This window comes from Phycomyces blakesleeanus (genome assembly GCF_001638985.1).
Source record: "Phycomyces blakesleeanus NRRL 1555(-) unplaced genomic scaffold PHYBLscaffold_1, whole genome shotgun sequence".
Lineage (NCBI taxonomy): Eukaryota > Fungi > Mucoromycota > Mucoromycetes > Mucorales > Phycomycetaceae > Phycomyces > Phycomyces blakesleeanus.
In genome coordinates, this window is record NW_017265134.1 from 2,372,175 (window position 1) to 2,394,879 (window position 22,705).

Below are 22,705 nucleotides of genomic sequence, written 5' to 3' on the forward strand. Positions count from 1 at the left end.
AGGACTCTCCCTCAAATATTTATTATATTTATTTATTATAATGATCCATACTTCATTTACACACACACACACACACACATATATATATATATATGTATATTGTTTCTCTTGTACAAAATTAATGAATTTATCGTATATTCAATCATATCCTTCATGTCAATATCCTCTTTAATATCTTTCTCCCCCTTTGATTTTTTTTTAATAAAAAATATATTATTATTATTAATAATAATAATATTAATGATAATGATGGTAATTGTTTAATAAGATATATAATATAAAGAAAGGGGGCGAAATGAGTGGGAGTTAAATAAAGAATTCTTTAATAAAAAAAATAATGAGAAATTGCTTATGAATTATTATCATTATTATTATTGAGCTCATTACGTCCCTTTTTATATACATATATAGTATCATAATTTTGGGGTAAAGGAGATGAATAGAGTAGAATCTCCTAAGATAACATACTATAGTAAAATACCTCTTTATCCTCTTTTTGATTTTTGTCATGTCAAATACTCCTATGAATAATGCTACTACTACTACCCATACTTACTAGCGCTAGTTAACCTTTATAATCTTGTTTCAATTGGTTAATTGGTCATAAAGCCAAGTTAATATTAATATAATTCTAAACTAGTCATAACAGAGAATGAAAATAAAAGACTTTAGAGATATAACAATAAGAGTTAAATTCACTCTAATTTAATTCGCACTGGTCAGTTAACCAATTCAGCAGTGAAACACGTCACATCTTTCCGGTCGGAGATTAGATCTAACCTCTCATTTTTTTTTGGGATTTTTTTTTATGTACCTTTTTTGTAAGAAAAAAAAGTAAGAAAGAGAGACTAATCGAATCTTCTTTCTCTTTTCTTCTTCTTCTTCTTCTTTTCATTTTTTTTAATACGCATCAAAATGATGTCCCGCTCAGCCACAGGACGTTTGAGAGCACTGACTCAAACCACTGCTAGAATTGTCGCCACCCGACCCAACGTACTCAGAACAGTGGCCGTGCCTATCTTGAACGCCACACGTCTCTACACTACAACTGTCGTTCCTTCCACCAAAAAGGTCATTCCTTACACGGTCGATAAGTTCCCTGGGCACGTTAGAAACGAGAACTTTAAAAAGGTATACAGATCCTTCAACACTAGCTTCTTTAAAATAAGATAAATAGTATCTTCAAATCATAAAAAACAAAATCAATTCAATTTGATTCAATTTGATTCAATCAATCAATCAATCAATCAATCAATTAATTAATTAATTATTTTTTTTTAAAAAAAAAAGATTACCGAGCAAGACGTCGACTTCTTCAAGTCTCTTCTTGGTGAAACCGGTGTTGTGTACAAAAATGAAGATGACCTATTCGCCTTTAACACCGACTGGATGAATAAGTTCCGTGGAAAGTCTCAATTGGCATTGAAGCCCAAGACCACCCAGCAAGTGTCTGCTATCATGAAGTACTGCAACGACCAAAAGTAAGTCAGACTCACACTAAGTTATATTTTATAAGTATTACTATGTGCTTTTTATTTATTTATTTTTATTTTATTTTATTTTATTTTATTTAGGATTGCTGTCGTACCACAGGGTGGAAATACCGGTCTGGTCGGTGGATCTGTACCATTATTTGACGAAGTTGTTTTGAGCTTGCAAAACATGAACAACATTCGTGGATTTGATGATGTTTCAGGTGAGAAAATTTTAGATATATATATATAAAAGAAGTTTATTTGTATTTACACAATAATTTTTTTTTAAAAAAAAAACTTTCAGGTGTTCTTAGTGCTGATGCAGGTTGCGTTCTTGAAGTCTTGGATAATTGGTTGGGTGAGAAAGGTTACATGATGCCTTTGGATTTGGGAGCAAAGGGAAGGTAAGACCAAAAAAATAATCCCCAAAAATCAACTAGTGTATTATATATTCAACACAAAGAATGAATTAATCTAGTTGTCACATTGGAGGCAACATTGCCACTAATGCTGGTGGTCTGCGTTTGTTGCGCTATGGTTCTCTTCATGGAACTGTCTTGGGATTAGAAGTAGTAAGATCTTTTTCTTTCCTTTCTTTAATTGTGAGGGGGTGTTAAATATGTATATCTAATACGTATTGCAAGTACGTGCGTGCATATGTGTTTCAGCCATGAAAAGATTAAGCGTGTGAACGAATGAATGAATGAATGCATTATTTATTTATTTATGTATTTATTTTGCTGTTTAGGTTTTACCCGATGGTACCATTCTCGACAACATGGCTACCCTTCGCAAAGACAATACTGGTTAGTGAAGTAATAGCAATGATTAGTATAGCAAGCTATACAGAAGCGAAATAGAGAAAATCCGGCAAAATATTGTACGCAAATTCACAGGCTTTTTTTTTATGCGTGTGTAAAAATAAATAAATAGGCTATGACTTGAAGCAATTGTTTATTGGATCAGAAGGAACTATTGGTGTTGTTACTGGTGTATCTATCCTCACACCCCATCGTTCAAAGGTGAGAATAAGAACAATATATATATATATTTAAATACCAAGAGAAAGCGAAAAATTCAATAATAATACTTTTTTTTGTAGGCTGTCAATGTTGCTCTTCTTGGATTAAACTCATTTGAAGACGTCCAAAAGGCATTCACACACTCTCGCAAGGAACTTTCTGAAATTCTTTCGGGTAAAATTTTTATATCTATATCTATATTTATAAGCGTGGGTGTGTATAATATTACTAACCTTTTAATACACACATATATAGCATTTGAATTCTGGGATATCAATGCTCTCGAAATGTTCAAGAAGCACGCTGTTACTAAAGCTGCCATGGAAAACGAGTACCCCTTCTATGTTTTGGTTGAAACTAGTGGATCGAACAAGGACCATGATGATGAGGTGAGTTAAAGTATAGTATATTGGTCTTTTATATATATATATATATATAAAAGAACAGAACAGAATCGACATAAATTACTTTTACTAAATAGATTCACACTATTAGAAATTGAACAACTATCTTGAAAAAATGATGGAGAACGAAGTGGCACAAGATGGTGTTGTTGCACAGGACGAGACCCAGATCCGTAGCTTGTGGGCAATTCGCGAGGGCTTCACTGAGGCGTTGGGTAAAGAGCCAGCTGTGTACAAGTACGACATCTCTATGCCTGTGCCCAAGATCTATGAGTGTGTAGAGGATATGAGAGCTCATTTGACTCAGGGTGGTGTTTTGGGTAAACCTGACTCGGCTGTTATTGATGTCGTGGCATATGGTCACGTTGGAGATGGAAACCTGCATTTGAACATTGCTGCTAACCGTCACGACAAGAAGACCTCTGAGTTGATTGAACCTTATTTGTTTGAGTGGGTTGGTAAGTGTTACTCAAGGTTTTTAACTTTAATTTTATCTTTCACTTTCTCTCTATACGTATAATATATACATATACATATACATATATACATATATAAAATATGTGTGATATATGGATAGAATAAAATACTAATATTGCCTTGCCTTGCCTTGACTTGTCTTGTCTTGTCTTGTATTTTTCTATTTCTATTTCTATTTCATGTACACAATCTCAGCCAAGCACAAGGGATCCATTAGTGCTGAGCATGGTTTGGGTGTGGCTAAGAATGAGTTCTTGGGGTACTCAAAGTCTCCTGTCATGATCAATATGATGAAGACTATCAAGAACCTGTTTGATCCCAATGGAATTATGAACCCTTACAAGGTAATAAGAACACTGTGTACAATGTTTAATATGGCTTAAATCCAGGCTTTTTACATCAAATATTAACTTTCCTTTTTCTTCTTCTTCTGTAGTATCTTCCTACCAAATAGACGACTTTTTATACCTTTGTAGATTATTAGGATGGTCAAGTATTATTATTATTATTATTATTATTATTACTATTATCATTGTTACTGTTACTGTTATTATTATTATTATTTCTGCTTTATTATAATTGTTTATTCTATCAAAATAATTACAAGGGCTATAGACTGTAAGAAACAACAACAACGAAATGTGTAATACTTTGGTAACAAAATGTATAAGATATAGATATAAGAAGCAAAGGGGTTAAGAGGGAGGGGATTGAATATATATATATATATATATATAACAGGGAAATCCAAGGGAATAAGTCTGTACAAGGGTTGTCGTTTTCTTTTTCTGGGTTTCCTTTACCCAAAGAGATTGGTTATTTTCAAAATATATATATTTGATAGACTTGTAAATTACCAAGATTTCACTAGAAACAAAGCCTTTTTTATTATTATGTATTATTTTTTGGTTCATATGCTATCAAAGAGCTGATTGCATTTTTGCTGCTGTTGTTGTTGAAATCCCAATAATAATATTTTATTTTAAATATTGTGTTTGTATTTATATAGAGATCTTTCATAAAAGATAGTACGGCTTAGTGATAGAGTGATCGAGTGACTGAACCAATGACTAGCCGACTGATTTATATATATTTATATATATCTTAAGCAATTCATATATTAATAATCTTATTATTTACAGATCTAAAGTGCAAAAGGTATATAATATATAGACACACGTATGGCTCAGTCGTTATTTTTGTACTCTTCTTTATCAGATCATAAGCAAATTGAGGCTTTAATAATTCTGTAAAGAATAAAAAGAAAGGGAAGGACGTTAAATATAGATCCGTATATTATTTTGAGTCAAAAGTACCCGTTATCGTTGATGGTCATGTCAATTCAAATGGAAATCCCAAGTTGTGTTGCAAATAACACTGATTAAAAAAACAATATAGAGAGTTGAACAATCGAAAGTTAAGCGTAAAAAAAAAGAAAACATTTAATATGTAGACCATGTTTATAAACTTGCTTCAAAAGACGACTTGCATCACCGCCACCCTGCTGCCACAACCTAACTTCTCCTCCTCCTCCTTCTCCTCCTTCACCTCCTCTACCTCTTCATACTCCTTTGTGAACCAATTGAATGGTTTAGAATCGTATAATTTTATTGATAGAGTAGTGTATGTGTATATAAGCATTTACTTGAGGGGAAAAGGACAATGTATTGCTTAAATTGACAGTGTATAAATGGTTAAGTACATATGTGTACAAGAAACTTTGGAGTATTATTTTGGCTAGTCTACAAAGTAAATTCAGTGTACTTCATTATCCCACTCAATATAATATAGACATATTAGTCAAAAATAGCTACAGAAACGAAGGATAATTTAGCTTTAAGTTTGATTTTTCTGTAGCTATTTTTTTTATAAAAGTAAAATAAATATAAATATTAAAGTTTGAACTTGGGCTTGGGCTTGATTTTGAGCTTGAGCTTGGACCTGATCTTTTGTTCATGCTCAAGAACATCGTGACTTTTTTATATTGATGTCCCAAGTTTCTTCCTGTTTGAGCCAACCCGCCAAATATACATATTTTTATTATTATTTTTGGAGCAAGTTTAACATAATAATGGCATCACCAATAAACTCTCCTTCACTCGAACCAACACCAACACCAGCACCAACACTCTTTGAAAGCGATCTTATTGGAGAGCTTCCTACCGAACAGATTGATTCTGACGACAATGATGAGATTCTTGCCGAAATCCCAGTCTATTTAAACAACAAACTCTCAAAGTATCTTCATTTGTTTCAATACCCACTACGCAATGCTCCATTTACCAGCAGAACCGGGCCATTGTCTATTCGCATGAAGCCTAATTCAAAAAAGGTTGAATTGGATCTGCCTTTGGACACAAGATCAGCTTTTTACAATACTGATCGGGGTGAGGATTTTGCAATGGGTATGAATGACAAGACGATCAAGACAGCATATGATCGACGCATGGAAGAACATGGAGAGCAATCTTCCGGAAACATGTACAACAAAAACAAACAAAAAGAAGACGAGCTGTTGGATAAAATGACATTGACATCCACAGACATTCCTAGTCAGACCAAGTATTTGATAGGTGTATTACGACAAGGTAAGCTTCTTCTTCATTAATTTTTTTTTATATATATTATCATTATTATTATGCATAGTATTATTAGTATTAGTATTAGTAGCAGTAGTTGCAATAGTATTTACGGCAGTAGATCAAAAAAACAAAAAGGGTATATCGATAATATTACAATAAAATCAAACAAGGAAACACACACACAAAAAAATGAATACCAATATAAAATATATGTATGGATTTTCTAATTATTACTTGGTTTATAAATACATTCACCCGAATTAAAATACAATATATCTATTTACTCAATTGCATATTTCTATTATATGGTTATTAATATTTATATGTAAAGATGAATTGCATGTTACCCCGCTTCATTCTATTGTTCAATTGAGGCCCGGCTTCAAGTACATTGACAAGATCGACGAAAAGTTAAAGGCAGCCAACAAGAGAATCCAAGATCAAGAAAAGCTCGAAGAGACTAAGAAACCAGTTGTAGAGAACAACCAGGCTCAGGCAGTTCAGGTTCGAATGCATTGAATTTCTTTATTCTATGGAGATTAATTTATACTAATCTATACATTTCTATTTTTCCTTTCCTTTCTCTCTCTCTCTCTTTTTCTCTTGGTAAAATATAGGTTTCTGTCAAAAATGCAGAGCAGGACGGTCCAGGCCGAAGAAATTTGTATTCCATGTCTGTTCGTAATGCTGAAGAAGAACAGTGGCAACCAATGGTGTACTATGACGAACGGGTAATAGCACATGGACTTACTTGTGTATATAGCCAATTACTTACCAACTTCATTTTTGTAGTCTTCACAAGCTGAAAAGGTATATGAGAGTCTGTATGCAACCAAGAAAGATGAGCTCGAATGTGCAACTTCATCCGAAGATTATCTAGAGATGCTTAGTGGAATCAAGCATAACTGATGTTATTTTTCTTTCACAATAAAATGTAAAATAATAATAATAATAAAAAATAAAAATTAGAAAAAAGAAGAGGATAAAGAGATAAAGATATAAAAGAGGTCAAAGATACAGAAGAGGGTTGAGGGCCAGTAGAAGAGAAGGAGGAGGAGGTGGAAGGAGGGGAGGGGCTTATTTCTTTACACATTTTGTTGTCCTTTCACAATGAGATCTGCCAACGATCGGTTTCACGCCACGCTCGAGAAGGAGGCAGAATAGAAGCTATCCCGCTCTGGTATCACTTAATAGGGATTTATGTTTTATTTTTGCAATGTCGCGCGGACAACGAATCATTTGAAGCCTGTTCAAAGGGGACACACATCTTACTTCTTTCTTTTTTGGACTGGTAAAAATAGCCCATGGCTTTCTATCTATACTTCTTGTGGGGCGTGAGTTGTACAAGAAGCCCGTTTTTTTTTCTTTCTTAAAAAAATAAAAAATAAAATTACGGTCTTTAATTCTTTAGGGTTGACAGTTTTTTTTTCTTAATAGATTATTGTTGGAATTTGTGTAGTTGCTGTAGTCATTATCTATAATACTTTGCAGAAATTTTTATGGTTGTAAAATATATAATGGAATCCTCAACTCCTCTTTTTTTTATTTTTTTTTGTCTTTTCTTCTTCCTTCTAACCTTTGACTCCCTGTTGTGCCTTTCTATATATTATTATCTCTTTGGGCCAGAAACATCCCTTCCAAAATAAAAAAATAAAAAGAAAGGACCCCTCTCTCTCGTGTCTACCTTCTTACCTTCCCCCCCTTTGGAGCAATAGTTCTCATCCAATTTCTTTTCTTACTCTTCGTTTCTCTTTCTCTTTTCACTCTTTCCCTCTCTCTCTCTCTTTGTTAAAGAAGTAAAAGGAAAAAGAAGAAGAAGAAGAATAATAATAATACAATTACCAGCACTACTCTTATTACTACCCCTACAATTATACAATCCTCATGTCTCCTGCTGGCTATGAGCATGGAGCCAATAATGGCTTGCCTAGTGGTAACCCGGCCACTTCAACAGGAACAGACTACAATTATACAGCCTCAACCGAAGATGTCTATTATCAAGGAAATGCGTCTGTAGGTAGACGCACAACCACCCTAGGACGGGCACCCACACGACACATTACTCCCGGTGCGAACAGCATCGCAAACGCAGGCCACAACATCCAACGAGGTCGCACCTTGATCCGACCAGATCGATACCAAGAGCCGCCGCCCCTACTCACCGGCAAGCAATCTACGAGCCGGGGTTTCTTCGATCCCTGGGTTCTCTTCTCAAGGGTTGTCACCTTCTGGGCCTTACCCCCCATGCTCAGAGCCATAGGCAAGACAGACCCAGGGATGCAGCAAGCGTGGCGTGAAAAAATCGCCTTGTGTTTCATTATTGCCTGTATGGGTGGTTTTGTAGCCTTCATTACTGTAGGGCTCAGCTCAGTAATGTGTCCACCAGATGAAGCCAACAACCAGCGAAATTATGCTGCGTACAACGATACCATGAATAGCCGTAAGTTTATCAAATTCATTATCTCTCTTTCTTTTATGTATCTCTATATAATTATATATATATATATAGATATATTTTCTTTTTTCTTTCTTTAAATTACTATTTTTTTCAAAGCCACTTTATCTACATATCTACATATTTACACAAACGAAGCACACACTTTAAATATATAATACATATATACACATAAAGCACACAGTTCAATAAGAAGAAAAAAATATATTAATTCTATTATCAAAAAAAAAATCCATAGCCTCTTTACTGGGTGTGGCTGGCTGGCAGTTCGATGTATCAAACTCACAAGTCACTTCCAACGTCAACCTCTACGCTCTTGCTAGCGTGCCCGGTACAGATATCACCAACTATTTCAAACATGGCACAGACCTCCCAGCTTGTACCAGTATAGATAACGCAAAAGCCGCTGCCTTTCACGCCGTTGCCTTTGATCCTTGCTCTGCTGACAATGGAAACGGCGGCTGTCCTCTTGGAGACCTTAGCCAGGCTACTTACAACCAGATCCACATCACAAACTCTAGTCGTCTGGTTGGATTTGACTGGACCCAGCTTGCTTCTAAGAACCTGACCAACTTCTTTGTAATTGACGGCAATGTTCTCAACATGGACCCCTATATTAATGCCTACCCAACCCCAATTGCCAACGACCCCCTCGATGCCATGATCAGAGCTGTCCTCAACCAGACCTATGCAGCAGGTGGCCGCGATGCCACAAAAATGTTCTTTCGTGAACCAGAATTCAGAGCATCTGTAAACTGCATCATATCAAAATACATGGCTGGTCATATCGACAAGGATACCCCAGGATGCTTTGCTGCCTCTCTGGTCCTATTCTGCTCGCTCTTCATTGTCCTGGCCATCGTCCTGGCTCGTTTCTTTATGGCCCTAATCTTCTCGTGGTTCCTTTCCCGCAAACTGTCTCGCAGCCCTCCTCCAGCAACACGATCTCCTCCGGCTGTCTCCCTGGGAGCACCAGAGATGTCCGAGACCAGAAACCTGCCTGCCCTGGCTGCCCCTGTACGCCAAGCTTCATCCACCACTGTCAAGTCTCAAGTAGAAGTAGGCAATGATCTCTATACGGTTATGCTAATCACGTGTTACTCCGAGAACACCGAAGGCATCCGGGGCACTGTAGAGTCGCTCTCCATGACAGACTATCCAGATGACCGCAAGCTCTTGTTTCTTATTGCCGACGGAATGATTACAGGCAGTGGCGAGACAATGTCAACACCTGAGATGTGTCTCTCCCTGGTTACTATCGACAACCCGGATATGAGAAATCCGGAACCAAAACCTTACATTGCAGTAGCCAATGGATCAAAACAGCACAACTGTGCCAAGGTGTATGCAGGTCATTATGGTAAGCTTTTCTTTTCTTTTCTTTTTTCTTTTCATGCACATATATTACCTTTTCAATTTGATACAATTACAAACTCTGCATGGACATACATGACCAAGATATAACATGTACATACATACATTTAATTAATTAATTTATTTATTTTTTTAAAAAAAAACCAATCATAGTTTGTGAAGGCCACAAGGTACCTATGATTCTGGTAGTAAAGTCTGGTGCTCCTGAAGAAGAGGGCAAGGGCAAGGCTGGAAACCGTGGAAAGCGAGACTCTCAGCTTATTTTGATGAACTTCTTCAGTCGAGTAACCTACAATGACCGTATGACTCCCTTGGACTATGAATTATTCCAAAAGATTCAATACCTAATGGGTGTTACTCCCGACCATTTTGAGCTCGTTTTGATGGTAATTTTATTTTTGAAGAATGAATTCTGTATATACATATACACCTCTTTTGATTATATTCTATATATATACTTGTGATATAAAGAAAGTTTAATAATATCTGATATATATATATATATTATATTAGGTTGATGCTGACACCAAAGTATATTCAACTTCCTTGCGCCTACTTGTCAATTGCATGGTGAACGACAATTTGATTATGGGCTTGTGCGGTGAGACAAAGATTGCCAACAAACGAGACTCTTGGGTGACAGCAATCCAGGTCTATGAATACTTTATTTCCCATCATCTGGCCAAAGGTTTTGAGGCTGTGTTTGGTGGTGTAACTTGCCTTCCGGGCTGTTTCTGCATGTATCGACTCAAGGCTCGTAAAGGAGATGGAGACTGGGTTCCAATCATCACCAAGCCTGAGATTGTTCAGGAATATTCGTCTAATACCATCAATACACTTCATCAAAAGAACTTGTTGCTGCTGGGTGAAGATCGATTCTTGACCACCCTAATGCTCCGCCAGTTTCCTTATCGAAAGATGGTCTTTACTCCTCAAGCTGTAAGTATAATTGAGCACCCACAGACCAAAAAAAAGTTTATGTGGTTTGCTGACAAAAAAAAATTTAAATCGTGTAGATCTGTAAAACGGTAGTTCCTGATGAATTCAAGGTGCTGTTGTCTCAACGTCGCCGATGGATCAACTCCACTATTCATAACCTGTTTGAACTCGTTCTTGTTCGTAACCTGTGTGGCACATTCTGCTTCTCGATGCAGTTTGTTGTCATGATGGATCTAATCGGCACCCTTACTTTACCTGTTGCCATCATTCTTACAGCTGTACTGATTATCTCCATGGCCAAGACGCAGATCACTAGTTTTGCGGTTGCTGTGCCGTTGATTCTTCTTATAATCGTCTTGTTTTCACCTGCCTTTTTGATTCTTATCACAACTCGTAAATGGGTCTATCTTACTTGGATGCTTGTTTATCTGTGTGCACTCCCAATATGGAATTTTGTACTTCCGGTCTATGCATTCTGGCATTTCGACGATTTCTCATGGGGTGAGACCCGCAAGGTTGTCGGAGAAGCCAAGGGAGATGATCACAGTAACTCGGACGGTGTGTTTGATCCCACAAAAGTTCCTCTCAAACGTTGGGAAGATTATGAGCGCAAACGAGTCAGGGCTGTCAAACGTCGTGAACGTAAGATTCGTGAGCTGGGTCCGGGCCACTATATACATAGTGTGATTGGACCTGACCATGAGGACGAGAGTTCACGCGGACTCTTGCAAGACACAGACTCTGCTCATGGTTCTGACGGCTCCAACACCACACGTTCTAATTCAGGCCCAGCAATGCAATACTTTGATCCTTCCAAGGAGGCTCCAGGGAAAGCCAGCTCTGGCTATTATCCATCATATCGCCCTCAATCGAATTCTCCAATCTCTCCAAATGTTTCACCAGCACCGTCTCACGCACAGGCGCCCACTGTTATTCAAGCCACTTCTGGAAATTCATTGACACAACCGCCGCTACAAAGAGCAAATTCTCAGCGACGGCAGCCACACCAGAGACCATCTCAACGCAGGTCTCCCAACACTCCTAAATAGACATTCCAAAAACAGCAGTGCCAAGCCCTTTCTTTATTCCTTTCTACTTTAACATCTGCAATGGGTATTATCTATAATATTCTTTTCTTTCTTTCCTTTCAATTATTTCATTCTATTCCTTTGTTCATAATATCCTTTCAGCATAAAGAAAATGTGTTTTTTTTATATAAAATAGTTTTTTATATGTACTGGATAGCTTAGTCTTTTACCCTTCACGTTCGTTGATCTAAACCTTCATAAAGTCTCTCACTCTTTTATATATATATATATATACAATAAAAATCATATATAGCTATTTTGATATCCCTCTATCTCTTTGTTCTTTGTTACATAAAAGATGTGCATGTATGTATGTATGTATGTATAATGCATGCATGCAGACATTAATAAACCTTTACTCTTATTTATATTACAAACTTGCTTCCGAGTACAACTTTGTTTTCTATAGGAAATAAGGCAAAAACAGGTTTCAAAATAATAATAAAGAAATAAAATCACTCCTTCCTTCATTCTTGTTATACATCTATCATAGCCCCCCCTATTAGTCAACCCCTCTTTTCTTTCAAAAGATATAGTACATAAGCCAGAGAAGTATATATATACATCTTGTAGATGTGTGCAAGTATTAATAAATAAATAAAATTAAAGAAAGTGACAAAGGTCTATACATACATTTATTCATTTATTGGTAACCTCCCTATTAATTTCCTCTCATTTTATACGGCTTCTTTTCTTGTTGTCCATAAAATGTCATATATATATATGCCGAAACCCGCAATCTTGGTACACATTGTTAAATTTATATGATATCTATTGTTGGGAGTTTATTAATGATGTCCTTGTAATTATCGTGCTTAGAACAAAACAATGATATATATATATATATATAAAGAATGCAGAACACAAAGTGTCAAGGACTTGGGATTCCAGAATTTTTCTCTAGGGTTGAAAAGGATATCTATATCTACCTACCTGCTTAGTCTTTCATTTATATTAACCAACTTATTTAAAGTACATAAAACATAACCCTCTTCTTCTTCTCCTCTTTTAGATATATATATATATTTAACTAGTATTTCATTTTATTATAATATTAATATAAAGCTTAATGCAATTATATTTATTATATAAATTTAGAAATGTTAATTATTATAATGAAAAAAAAAGAATATACATAGATAGATAGATAGATAGATAGATAGATAGATAGATACATTTATAAATATATATATATATCTATATATATGACCAATAGAAATGCAGTTTATTCTTTAAGCAATAAGAATGGTAATAACCATTATCATGATACAAACCAGAGTGGAGGTATAAAATGGTAGGAATGAGGCGTCTGACGTGTGGACGGACGTTTCTTGGACTATGTTAAGTACAGCATCCGCATCTGTATTGGCACCAATTCGAATAGCCGCGTTCGGGCCATCTGAGAGATCTCGAGTAACTTGTGTCTTGGTTTGATTGTTGTTATTTGCAGAAAGCTCCAGTTGGTCGGGAAATGGATTGTCCAGGGTAGGATAGATAAATGATTCTTCCCAATATGGAGATGGATCGTTGATGCACTGATGAATAGGTATCACATTAAACACTGACTGGAGTTCAGGAAGCCATTTTTCTGACATGGCTACAGTTGAATTGCTGTTCTCGTGTTGCTGTAAATTACAGGGTTAAGTTGATTAATTATCATTATAATTTTTTGGTACTTTGAGTGTAATAAAGACAGAGAGTTACAGAAAGAACACATGTCTTACCAGAGTAATGTGGCCATGCTCATTGTCATTTCCCGATACACGCTTATCTACCCAGGCTTGGAAGAACCCATTCACAGTGTCAGGGCTGATATGTCCTAGTCCTGCTGTACCGGGCTATTGTTTTTTTTTTCGGTTTGTTTTGTTTGAGGAATAAAGAATGGTAACAATAACAATAAGAATAAGGACAAGGACATGGACATGGACCAGAGTCAAAGTTGTACAAAGACTTCAAATGATTGACTTACCATGTTCCAATCGTTCGAATCCTGGTCCCAGAGAATAGTTCGCATTCCCATTTGCCATGCGATAGCTCTAACACGATCATCAACGTCGCCGAAAGGAGGTCGCCAACATTTAGGTGTAATTCCGAGCACTTGTTTGATTGCCTTTTGGGTCCAATAGAATTGAGCAACAACCTGTTCATTTGTGAGAGAAGTCATGTAGGGGTGGCTCCAGGTGTGAGAGCAGATTGTATGGCCATCGTTAAGTGCACGCTGAGCTGCTTCAGGAAAGGACACCACATTGGCACCAACAACTATGAATTTGCATTGATATTGTTGTACGCATATATTTAATTTTTTTTTAGCTTTTGGTTTTATTATTCTTGTTAAGCTTTATATCCCCCCCTCTTTTCCTTCCTTCTTCAAGAAAAATAAAAAAAAATTTGAAGGGAATTACTTACAGAATAAAGTTGCCTTTTGCTTATTGTACTTCACCAGGGAATTGTAGAAGCGCGGCTGTTCCCATTCGCGGTCAGGATGGTCTCGGTCGAGAAGTTTAAATGGACCATCATCATAGTTGAGACCCCAATCGCCTGCATTTGGACAGTAGTATATATCTTCAGGGAGATACTCCAATTTGGGTCTTTTGCAAATAGACGCAGACCACCAGCAGTATGGATCTGAAGCAATGTCGTATTGAGAAGTGTCAACCACCCAGTTAACAACCTCTCGAGGGTCTACCAGAGGAACATAGGTCCAGTCGATATAATTCATGGCATTCTGGACTTCTGGGTTATCTGTCGAGGGTAGTTCACCGCGGGCAGGATATCCGGACAGATCAATGTCTGGTATGGGAGGCAGGTCTCCCCACTGGACATCTTCATCACGCGGGTATTCTAGAACAACACCTTGGGGTATTGGAATATCGGAGAGATACGCAGGAGATGCCTGGGCTGGCGAAGGTGCATTCGGGGAAGTACTATCCTGAGAGACAACTGTAGATGTGAAGAGTACACATAGTGCTATAATATTAGACAGCATATTGTACTAGTCACAGCTCGAGAATAATGTAGAAATAAAGAATATATATGTGGAGATTAAGAAGATAAAACCAAGAACCAAAATAATTTTTTTTTAAAAAAAAAGAAGGGCAGAATAAAGAAAAAGAAATCTAGGGATTAAGGAAAACAAAAGACAAAAAAACGTAAAAGAAGTCGAGGTTTCATTCATTTATTCGACATCTCTATTTATTTATTTGCTTATTTTTTTATTTTATTTTTATTTTATTTTTCTACTTTCATTCAATAATTAAATATTAAAATTTGGGTGTGTTTTTGGCTAGCTATGGCCCGATATGTGCAGCCTTTTTATTTAATTTTCATATTCATTTTCATTTTCATTTTTAATGATGATTATAAGTATTATTATATTAGATAGGGTAATTTCTACATATAATTGTTTGTTTCATCTGGTTGACTTGATACTTTATGAGTTTCCTTGTGTTTTCATTCCATCACAAAAAAAAACCCCATTAAATACATGCGCATATATATTATCTCCTTCGATTTAGCTTGGTTCAGTCCAATTCGATTCAATTCGATTCAATTCAATGCAATTCATTTCAATGCAACTCGTTTCAATGTAACTCATTTCAATTTAATGATCAATATTCAGAACAAGGTATTCCTTTCAATATGTCTCATGTAGTACTATTTATTATAATCATAATCATAATTATAATTATAATAAAAACGTAAATTATAATGGCAATAAATCAAAAATAAAGGAGATTAACCATGTTAGGAGTACAACTTTGTGTGAAAAATATTAAGAAAGAATAAAGGACTTTTGATCAACGCGGATTTAAGCTTTAAGAGGCTAAAATAGAACAAGAAGACTTTCTTTGATAAAGAAAAGGAGAGTTATAATATTGATCATAATATCTATAGCAATAATCAAGTCTCGACTACAAATTATTTATCCACGCCAAATAAAAATAATTGTTTGTAATTTACACCGGTTGTGAATCTCAAAGACACACAATTTGTTGAAAATGTCTCTATGGTTTTTACCGAGTATCATTTTTAATCAACCAATAAATAAATACACAATGGATAAAATGATAATAATATAAAGGCAACCGATTTATATATCCACAGCTCATATATTGTATCTAATCAAAGAATATATATATATATATATATATATACTTCTTCTACTTTATCTTCTTCTTCCGCTATGTCTTGTTGTTTAATATACAGATTTCAAAACAAGTTCATAATAGAATATCCCAATGTCTTCCTTTCATTTCTTTTGCTATTTTTATATATATATATATGGGTGTAATTGTGTAATTGTGTTTTTGAGTTATGATTATAAAAAAAAAGAATGTAAAATTGATAATTTAATGTGGTGGATGAACTTTTGCGCTTTTTTTCCCCTCTCTCTCAAATTTGTTTATAGTCTTGCAGTTTTCTTTACTTTTTGTAATCTTCGGCTCCTGGTGCAATACCCAGTGTGAGGCGGATACCCATACTCATGAGTTCAGTAGTGAGGTATCTAAATACATAAGGAATTGCGACAAGATCAATGCCCTTTGATGTACCACAGCTTCGGCATTCGTAGTGCTGCTTCGATGAAAGTGAAGAAGCGACCTTTGTAGAAATGGGAGAAACGATCGAACCGCACAATCTGCAGACATGAGCCTACAAATAAAATAAAATAAAAGAAAATAAAATAGTTGAGTGAATTTAGATCAAGAAATTAATTTACCTCCCCCCTCTCCCTCTCATAAAAGAAAGCATTAAAATATCTTGACACTTACTCTTGAATAATCGGAACAGTTCATCAAACGATCCTGAAGCAAGAAACTTGTACCGTGTGCCAATAAAGAATCACGCTCCATCTCACCGAAACGAATACCACCTGCACGCTTACGACCCTTGACGGGCTGCATAGTCAAATTGTGCACAGGACCCGTTGTACGCACTTGGAACTTATCGTTAACCATGTGTCTGAGACGTTGGTAGTAGACAACCTTAATGACCAATACACATTAATATTCATATAAATACGTATATGTAATCATCTTTTTGAATTAAATAAAAAGGAGAAAAAAATGTATATAACTTACACCAATGTAGATATCCATCTTCAATTCTTCACCAGTAATACCAGAGTACATGGCTTCATTACCGTGATAATTGTAACCTGCAGCAATAAGCTGTTCACCAAAGTAATCTGCTGCGGTGTACTTTTCATTGAACCTAAAAAAAGAAGTTTAAACATTATCAATTTTTTTGAACAAAAGAAAATCATCACAATCACCACAATCTCATAACATTATCTCTCTCTCTTTCTTGGATACTTACTTGAATGGTGTGCTGTCTTGTGCAATACCGTGAAGAGCACCAGCCTTGGCTGCCATACTCTCGACAAACATACCAATTGTCATACGGGAGGGGAAAGCGTGAGGGTTAATGATGATATCTGGCTGCATACCACTCTCTGTGAAAGGCATGTCGACAGCGGGCCACTTTTGAGAGCAGACACCCTTTTGTCCGTGACGAGATGAAAACTTATCACCAATAACTGGGGAACGAGTGATACGAAGCTTGATGTGAATCTTCTGGAGGGGAGATGTACCAGAGTCATCACCCAACAGACGAACTTCATCAACGTACGCATCTTCAGGTCCCTTCCACTTCTTGATCACCGAACGGCCAGTAGACTCGTCAATGTAAGAGCAGAGAGGATCATCAGCCTCCAAGTGGGCACCGATGTGAGGCAGACCATCATCACCGATCTTGCCCATGAACTTCTTGCGCTTAGTGGGATCGAGTCCAAAGTGATAGGAAATAGGTTCACCGTGTGTACGGTATTCTGAAAGATCGATAATCTCAGACTTGTAGACAGTACCGTAACCGAAACCACGTTCGTGAGCAGACTTGTTCAAAATCATAGCATCCTCCATATCGTAACCAGTGTAAGAAATAACAGCGACAATGGCATTAGCACCGTTAGGGAAATTGTCAAAACCGTATTCATTGTGAAGTGCGGGGCGAACAATAGGTGTCTGACCGGTCTGAATACGATACAGCTTGTTATCGGTACGTCGGTTGATTACAGCAGAGGGAGTACCCATAGTTTGTTTACCCATCTAAGTTTTTTTTAAAAAGAAAAAGTATAAATTATCATTTGTTTAATTCCCCCCTTTTCTTCCCTTCTCTTATTTTTTTTTTTTAACTTGTACTTTTGATGTTAATATGATTTCCCCGGAAACCATAGTAACAGAGAAGAGAAATTACCTGACATTGGTACATGTTACGGGGAGACTGGTTAAAGTCTGAGAAGGGAGTCATGTTTGCAATGATACTGAAGATGTTGGTGGGGGCGAACTCTTGGTAGGCAGTGACATTGGGCACAACTTCATCATCCATACAAGCGATATCCATGTAAACCTGTTCAAAGGTACCGATCATATCGGTCTTTCCGTTGGCCAAGAACTTGACGGGACGCATCATACGAGCAGGTGTAGAGAAGATGTACAAACCAGGGTATTCACCACCATAAGACACAGGTACAGAAGCAATTTCGATATCGAGAGGAACACCCTTTTCACCATTGACTCTAAGAACCTTGAGTCTGGTGGCAATCTTCTCTGCAGACTTGGGTGTACACCAACCGATGATACAACCATCGAGCATCACAGCCACATCTCCAGGACGGTTGATAGAATGCAACACAGCCTGAGACACACCGAGGGTAGCCAAAAGAGGGGGAAGTTTATCGACAGACAAAGGTTCGTTGACGACCTTGCACTTGTGAGCCAAATGGTTCAAAAGACCACAAGGAGAACCATCGGGAGTGTGTACAGGGCAGAGGAAACCCCAACCTTCGGGAAGCAACTTACGAACAGTGGTTGTCTTGAGTTCGGCGAAGAAAGCACCACGATGGATACAGCGGAAATGTGAGATGTAACGGTAGAAGTTAAGTTTCTCGGCAACAAGAGTGTAACCAGTAGCCTAATACGAATTTGAATATGAATATAAAGAATATCACGGAAATTAGTATATTTGTCATTTTTACACTTTATATATAATTACCTGCTGCAAATCCAAACCAGTCTTACTGACAAGGTTACCAGTAGCCATAAAGTAAGACAGCTTGGAACCGACATCCGAGGGTGTCTTGCGGCAGGCAGTTGAGATGTACTTGTCTAGAATACTGCGTCAAACCTCATGTTTCCCTTTCCTCCATCTTTTTCTTTTTCTCTATCCTTCATTCATTCTTTCTTTCTTTGGAATCTTTTTCTGGATCACTTACTGTTGAAAAAGTCTACTTTAGCAGGGAACATGCGAATTTCGTTACGAATCTGCTGCTTAATGCCCGTGAGCCAGTCACCAATTTTCTCTTTGAGGATCATGTTAAACAAATGACCACCCAAAAGAACTTCCTGATGTTGAGGGGCATCTGGGTTGTCCTGGCAACATTCACCAGAAACAAGAGAGTAAAGTTTACGAATCATGAAACTATAAAAAAAAAGCATAATATCACAATTAACAAGCTTGTTCTTGATATCTGCACACACAATCCTTTTCCGTCCCATTTTTATATGTATATATCCTTTTCTTCTTCTGCCTGATATCTTACATAAGCAAGTTGAATTTGTCTCTGTTGTTGTCGAGATGAACGAGGACAATCTTCTTAAGCAAAGCCTCACCAACTTCACGGTCGGTCAAGTCGTCATCGAGGCCCATGATAATTCTGAACTTCTCACCCAAGTACTTGAGACAGTCGTTGCGTGTGTAGAGAGGGTAGATCTTGAATGATCTCAGTAAAAGTTCAATACGATCAGTCAAGAAAGTGTTCTTGATATCGCCCTGACAGAGAGCATCGAATATTTCCTTGTCTGAAGTATCCACCAAAGCCTTGAGAATCAGGACTACAGGAACCATGTATTCCTGCTTACGCCAGGCGAAACGCAGCATACTGTTGCCGTCGTTGAGGTAGTGAACAGTATTGGTCTGTGTGGTCTGATCACGTCTAGCACATCTAATGGCACAACCATAGGAAGAGTAAGCAGAACCACGATTCTGGAAAGAGTTACGGATAATGGCAGTAACGTGGTTGCGGCGAGGGACAATCAAGAGACGGATCAACTTTTCGATACCGTTCACAACAAAGTAACCACCCATCTCCTCAGACTCTTCCATGCTCTCCACAAGTTGCTTAGAGTACATTTTGTACAGGTTACAGCGGTTAGAACGAACCATGATCGGGACCTGTCCGAGACCAAAGGACTCGGAAGATACAGGACCATCGTTTACTCTCCAGCAGAGCTTGACAGAAAGCTTTCCACGGTAGGTCACCAATCTTTCTCTAGATTCGGTGGGGAGAACTGTGCGCCTCTTTGAAAGCATATCGTTCTCGTTGACCATGGGTTTGTGAATCTTGGGATCTTCGATCCAGTAGGTGAGCTTGTTACCAAGAATCTGACCAGATTCAGTTACATTGGTATCGTTCTGACTGTTGTCGAAAACAGACATTTTTCCAATGTCTTTGACAGCATAATCAAGCAAACCTTCCTCAGAGTCACCAAATTTGGTGATGCTGTTGAAGGAATCCAAGTGTGGTGCGACAACCTCTTGCAAGATCGGAACACCGTAGGAATCTTCTGAGGGGTTGCGGAAGAGACGTTCGCGCTCGAGGGTGTTGAACGATGCCGCCATTATTTCGTAGGTTGCTGTAGAAAGGTCTGGGGGTGGGCGAAACAGCCTTAGAGTGCTTAATCCAAGTCTTGCTGACAGGTAAGGTGAGGTTTAAAAAAAAGAAAAAGTAAAAAAACGTGACCACTATTTCAAGGAGTCACGAATTGAACAAATATCTTTTTTTTTAAAAAAAAGAAAGAAAGTGGGTAGGGAACGTTTTTTATATATATTTATTATTAATAAATTGAAAGATGCCAGGGCTTCTTCTTATATATATATATATATATATATATATACATTCAAGCTTGTATAATCGAATGGAAGAACGAGAAAAGAATACAGTGGAATACTGAAGGGACTTAATAGTTTTTCTTTAATACTTGAGTTGTGATATATAATTCAATATTTAACCGAAATAAATCAATATAGAAAAAAGAAACTGGTAAAGTGTTTTCTTAACTCTAATTTGCTTTTCTTCTTCTATAGACATATGTAGATACATAATCCTACAGCTGTCAATTTTTTATTTGTATCTATGAGAATAGCTTTGTTAGATATTAGATATATATATATATAATATAGCAGTAGGCTGTGTACTTGAAGCTTAAGTAAATATATATATTCACAAATAAGATCAGTAGCCGTCCTGTAATATTGGATAGTTATGATAAAGTATAAATAAAGGCTACATATTAACTCGCAAAATTCAAACATTCAACCTTGGAATTATACGCTTGAATGTCAAAATTCTCTCTCTTTATTTATTCTTATTAAGACTCTTTTTAGCCAATCAAATTTTATATTAAACCATAGTTCTATAAAAAAAAGGCATTTAACGATGGTGAAACCCCCTAGTGTTTTTTTTTTTTAAAAAATATGTATAAGTAAAAAGGGTTTGTTTGGTTGTATTGATCTACTCAATACTGTAGTTCTTAAAGGAAAAGAAGCATGAAAGAAAAAAAAAATTAAAATTAAAATGTCGTCCTTCTCTTTCAGGTAGACTATATGAATAGTATCTGTTTGTGTGTGTATGTCTGTGTGTCTGCGTGTTTACACCGAATACAAAACCCAACCATGAATGTCTATCATTGATAACATTTTGGCTTGTGTTTTATTACTTTGTTTTGTTTTGTTTTGTGGTGTATAAACATTCCGTAGCCATCTGATAATGTTAATCTGATAAGCGTATTGGATTTACACCAAATGGAGCTTTATATATATATATATAGTCATTTCATAAAGTAAAGTCGCTGATTTAGTTTCACTCGCCCTCTACGAGATTTTCGCGCATAGCCAACGGTTTTACAACTCGTTAACGTGAACTCCATAAAATGATTGCCAATCGCTCAAGGATTTCCGATAGTAAGGCTTCAAAACCCACAGGTTGTGGCCACGGGGGCCACCAGAACGGGAACTTGGTCCAAATCCGCCATCGGCGCTGATCCGTTATTCCACAGTGGATAGCGAAATCGCATGAGGGCGAAAATAGTTGGTTAAAATGGAATGCAAAACCGTGCTACCGACAAGCTCTTGGGTATAAAGCTCAAAATTTGCTAGTTTCCCAAATGAAAGTGTCATTTTGAGAACATGCAGCGCTGGCTCTTTATAAAATGGAACATGCTGTTTTTGATAGGTTCTTTCGCGATTTGGTTGCGGATATTCTTATTTTTCTTCTTCAGCCATGTCATCATACTTTATGTATGTGAATTGATCCATTTTCTGTACAGCTTTGCTCATAATGATGGGGCTTCGTGGTCCAAGATCTGCATGATGACAAGCTACCATTGCTAGTGTCGATGATTCCAGTGCCTGTTTGGCCAATGGTCGATTCTTAATTAAAGGCCACATGCTAAAGACACAACAGCTCGCTTGGCCTTTCGTAAGCATAAAGTCTGTTGAAATTGACCAATGTCAAACAAGAATGCGATGAAACAAAAAAAAAGATAGTAATCCTAGGCAGAAAATATTTCCTGGTGGGGGAAACGTTTTCTAATGGCAGACAACATTTTGATTCTTCCGGACCATAAGTTATGGCCATTTTGAATTGATCTTTGCATGACGATTCTATATATTTGGAGGAAATGATAACCAAAAGTGTATCATTTTTTATTTTTTATTTCATTTTACCTTTTTTGCCTTTCTTGAGAAAGTGGGTTCTTCAGCCTTTGCTTCTGGCGTGACTATTTGGTAACTTCAGTTGATGCTTTCATATTGGTTCTGGGTTTTTCAATAAC

The 22,705-nt window shown here is 36.8% G+C and overlaps 6 protein-coding genes across 6 annotated transcripts; 3 read left to right on the forward strand and 3 right to left on the reverse strand.

Annotated features, from left to right (window-relative positions):
• Positions 1 to 902: 902 nt before the first annotated feature.
• Positions 903 to 4,014, forward strand: PHYBLDRAFT_176575 (hypothetical protein). The gene is made up of 12 exons (XM_018437800.1): positions 903 to 1,131; positions 1,291 to 1,481; positions 1,575 to 1,696; positions 1,780 to 1,879; positions 1,954 to 2,047; positions 2,224 to 2,281; positions 2,409 to 2,497; positions 2,578 to 2,671; positions 2,753 to 2,886; positions 2,993 to 3,359; positions 3,574 to 3,722; positions 3,815 to 4,014. The coding sequence occupies exons 1-12, from the start codon at positions 916 to 918 to the stop codon at positions 3,830 to 3,832; spliced, it is 1,632 nt and encodes a 543-aa protein (XP_018299035.1). The 5' UTR covers positions 903 to 915; the 3' UTR covers positions 3,833 to 4,014.
• A 1,435-nt stretch (positions 4,015 to 5,449) lies between these two features.
• Positions 5,450 to 6,869, forward strand: PHYBLDRAFT_138543 (hypothetical protein; the record flags this gene model as incomplete). Its single annotated transcript, XM_018430020.1, has 4 exons — positions 5,450 to 5,966; positions 6,292 to 6,464; positions 6,578 to 6,691; positions 6,753 to 6,869. 4 exons carry the CDS (start codon positions 5,450 to 5,452, stop codon positions 6,867 to 6,869), a joined length of 921 nt encoding a protein of 306 aa, XP_018299036.1.
• Positions 6,870 to 8,051: 1,182 nt separating this feature from the next.
• PHYBLDRAFT_86187 (glycosyltransferase family 2 protein) lies at positions 8,052 to 11,387 on the forward strand (the record flags this gene model as incomplete). Its single annotated transcript, XM_018443639.1, has 5 exons — positions 8,052 to 8,400; positions 8,654 to 9,775; positions 9,943 to 10,175; positions 10,303 to 10,728; positions 10,806 to 11,387. Coding segments are annotated over 5 exons (2,712 nt in total), but the record flags the coding sequence as incomplete, so codon positions are not given.
• A 1,814-nt stretch (positions 11,388 to 13,201) lies between these two features.
• On the reverse strand, positions 13,202 to 14,790 carry PHYBLDRAFT_89037 (carbohydrate esterase family 4 protein; the record flags this gene model as incomplete). Its single annotated transcript, XM_018443706.1, has 4 exons — positions 13,202 to 13,441; positions 13,541 to 13,654; positions 13,786 to 14,075; positions 14,223 to 14,790. Coding segments are annotated over 4 exons (1,212 nt in total), but the record flags the coding sequence as incomplete, so codon positions are not given.
• Positions 14,791 to 15,885: 1,095 nt separating this feature from the next.
• On the reverse strand, positions 15,886 to 20,492 carry PHYBLDRAFT_74571 (hypothetical protein; the record flags this gene model as incomplete). Its single annotated transcript, XM_018443024.1, has 8 exons — positions 15,886 to 16,466; positions 16,586 to 16,798; positions 16,895 to 17,027; positions 17,133 to 17,920; positions 18,069 to 18,785; positions 18,867 to 18,979; positions 19,087 to 19,292; positions 19,414 to 20,492. 8 exons carry the CDS (start codon positions 20,490 to 20,492, stop codon positions 16,239 to 16,241), a joined length of 3,477 nt encoding a protein of 1,158 aa, XP_018299039.1. The 3' UTR covers positions 15,886 to 16,238.
• Positions 20,493 to 21,773: 1,281 nt separating this feature from the next.
• Positions 21,774 to 22,319, reverse strand: PHYBLDRAFT_138547 (hypothetical protein; the record flags this gene model as incomplete). Its single annotated transcript, XM_018430021.1, has 2 exons — positions 21,774 to 21,909; positions 22,165 to 22,319. The coding sequence occupies 2 exons, from the start codon at positions 22,317 to 22,319 to the stop codon at positions 21,774 to 21,776; spliced, it is 291 nt and encodes a 96-aa protein (XP_018299040.1).
• Positions 22,320 to 22,705: the final 386 nt, after the last annotated feature.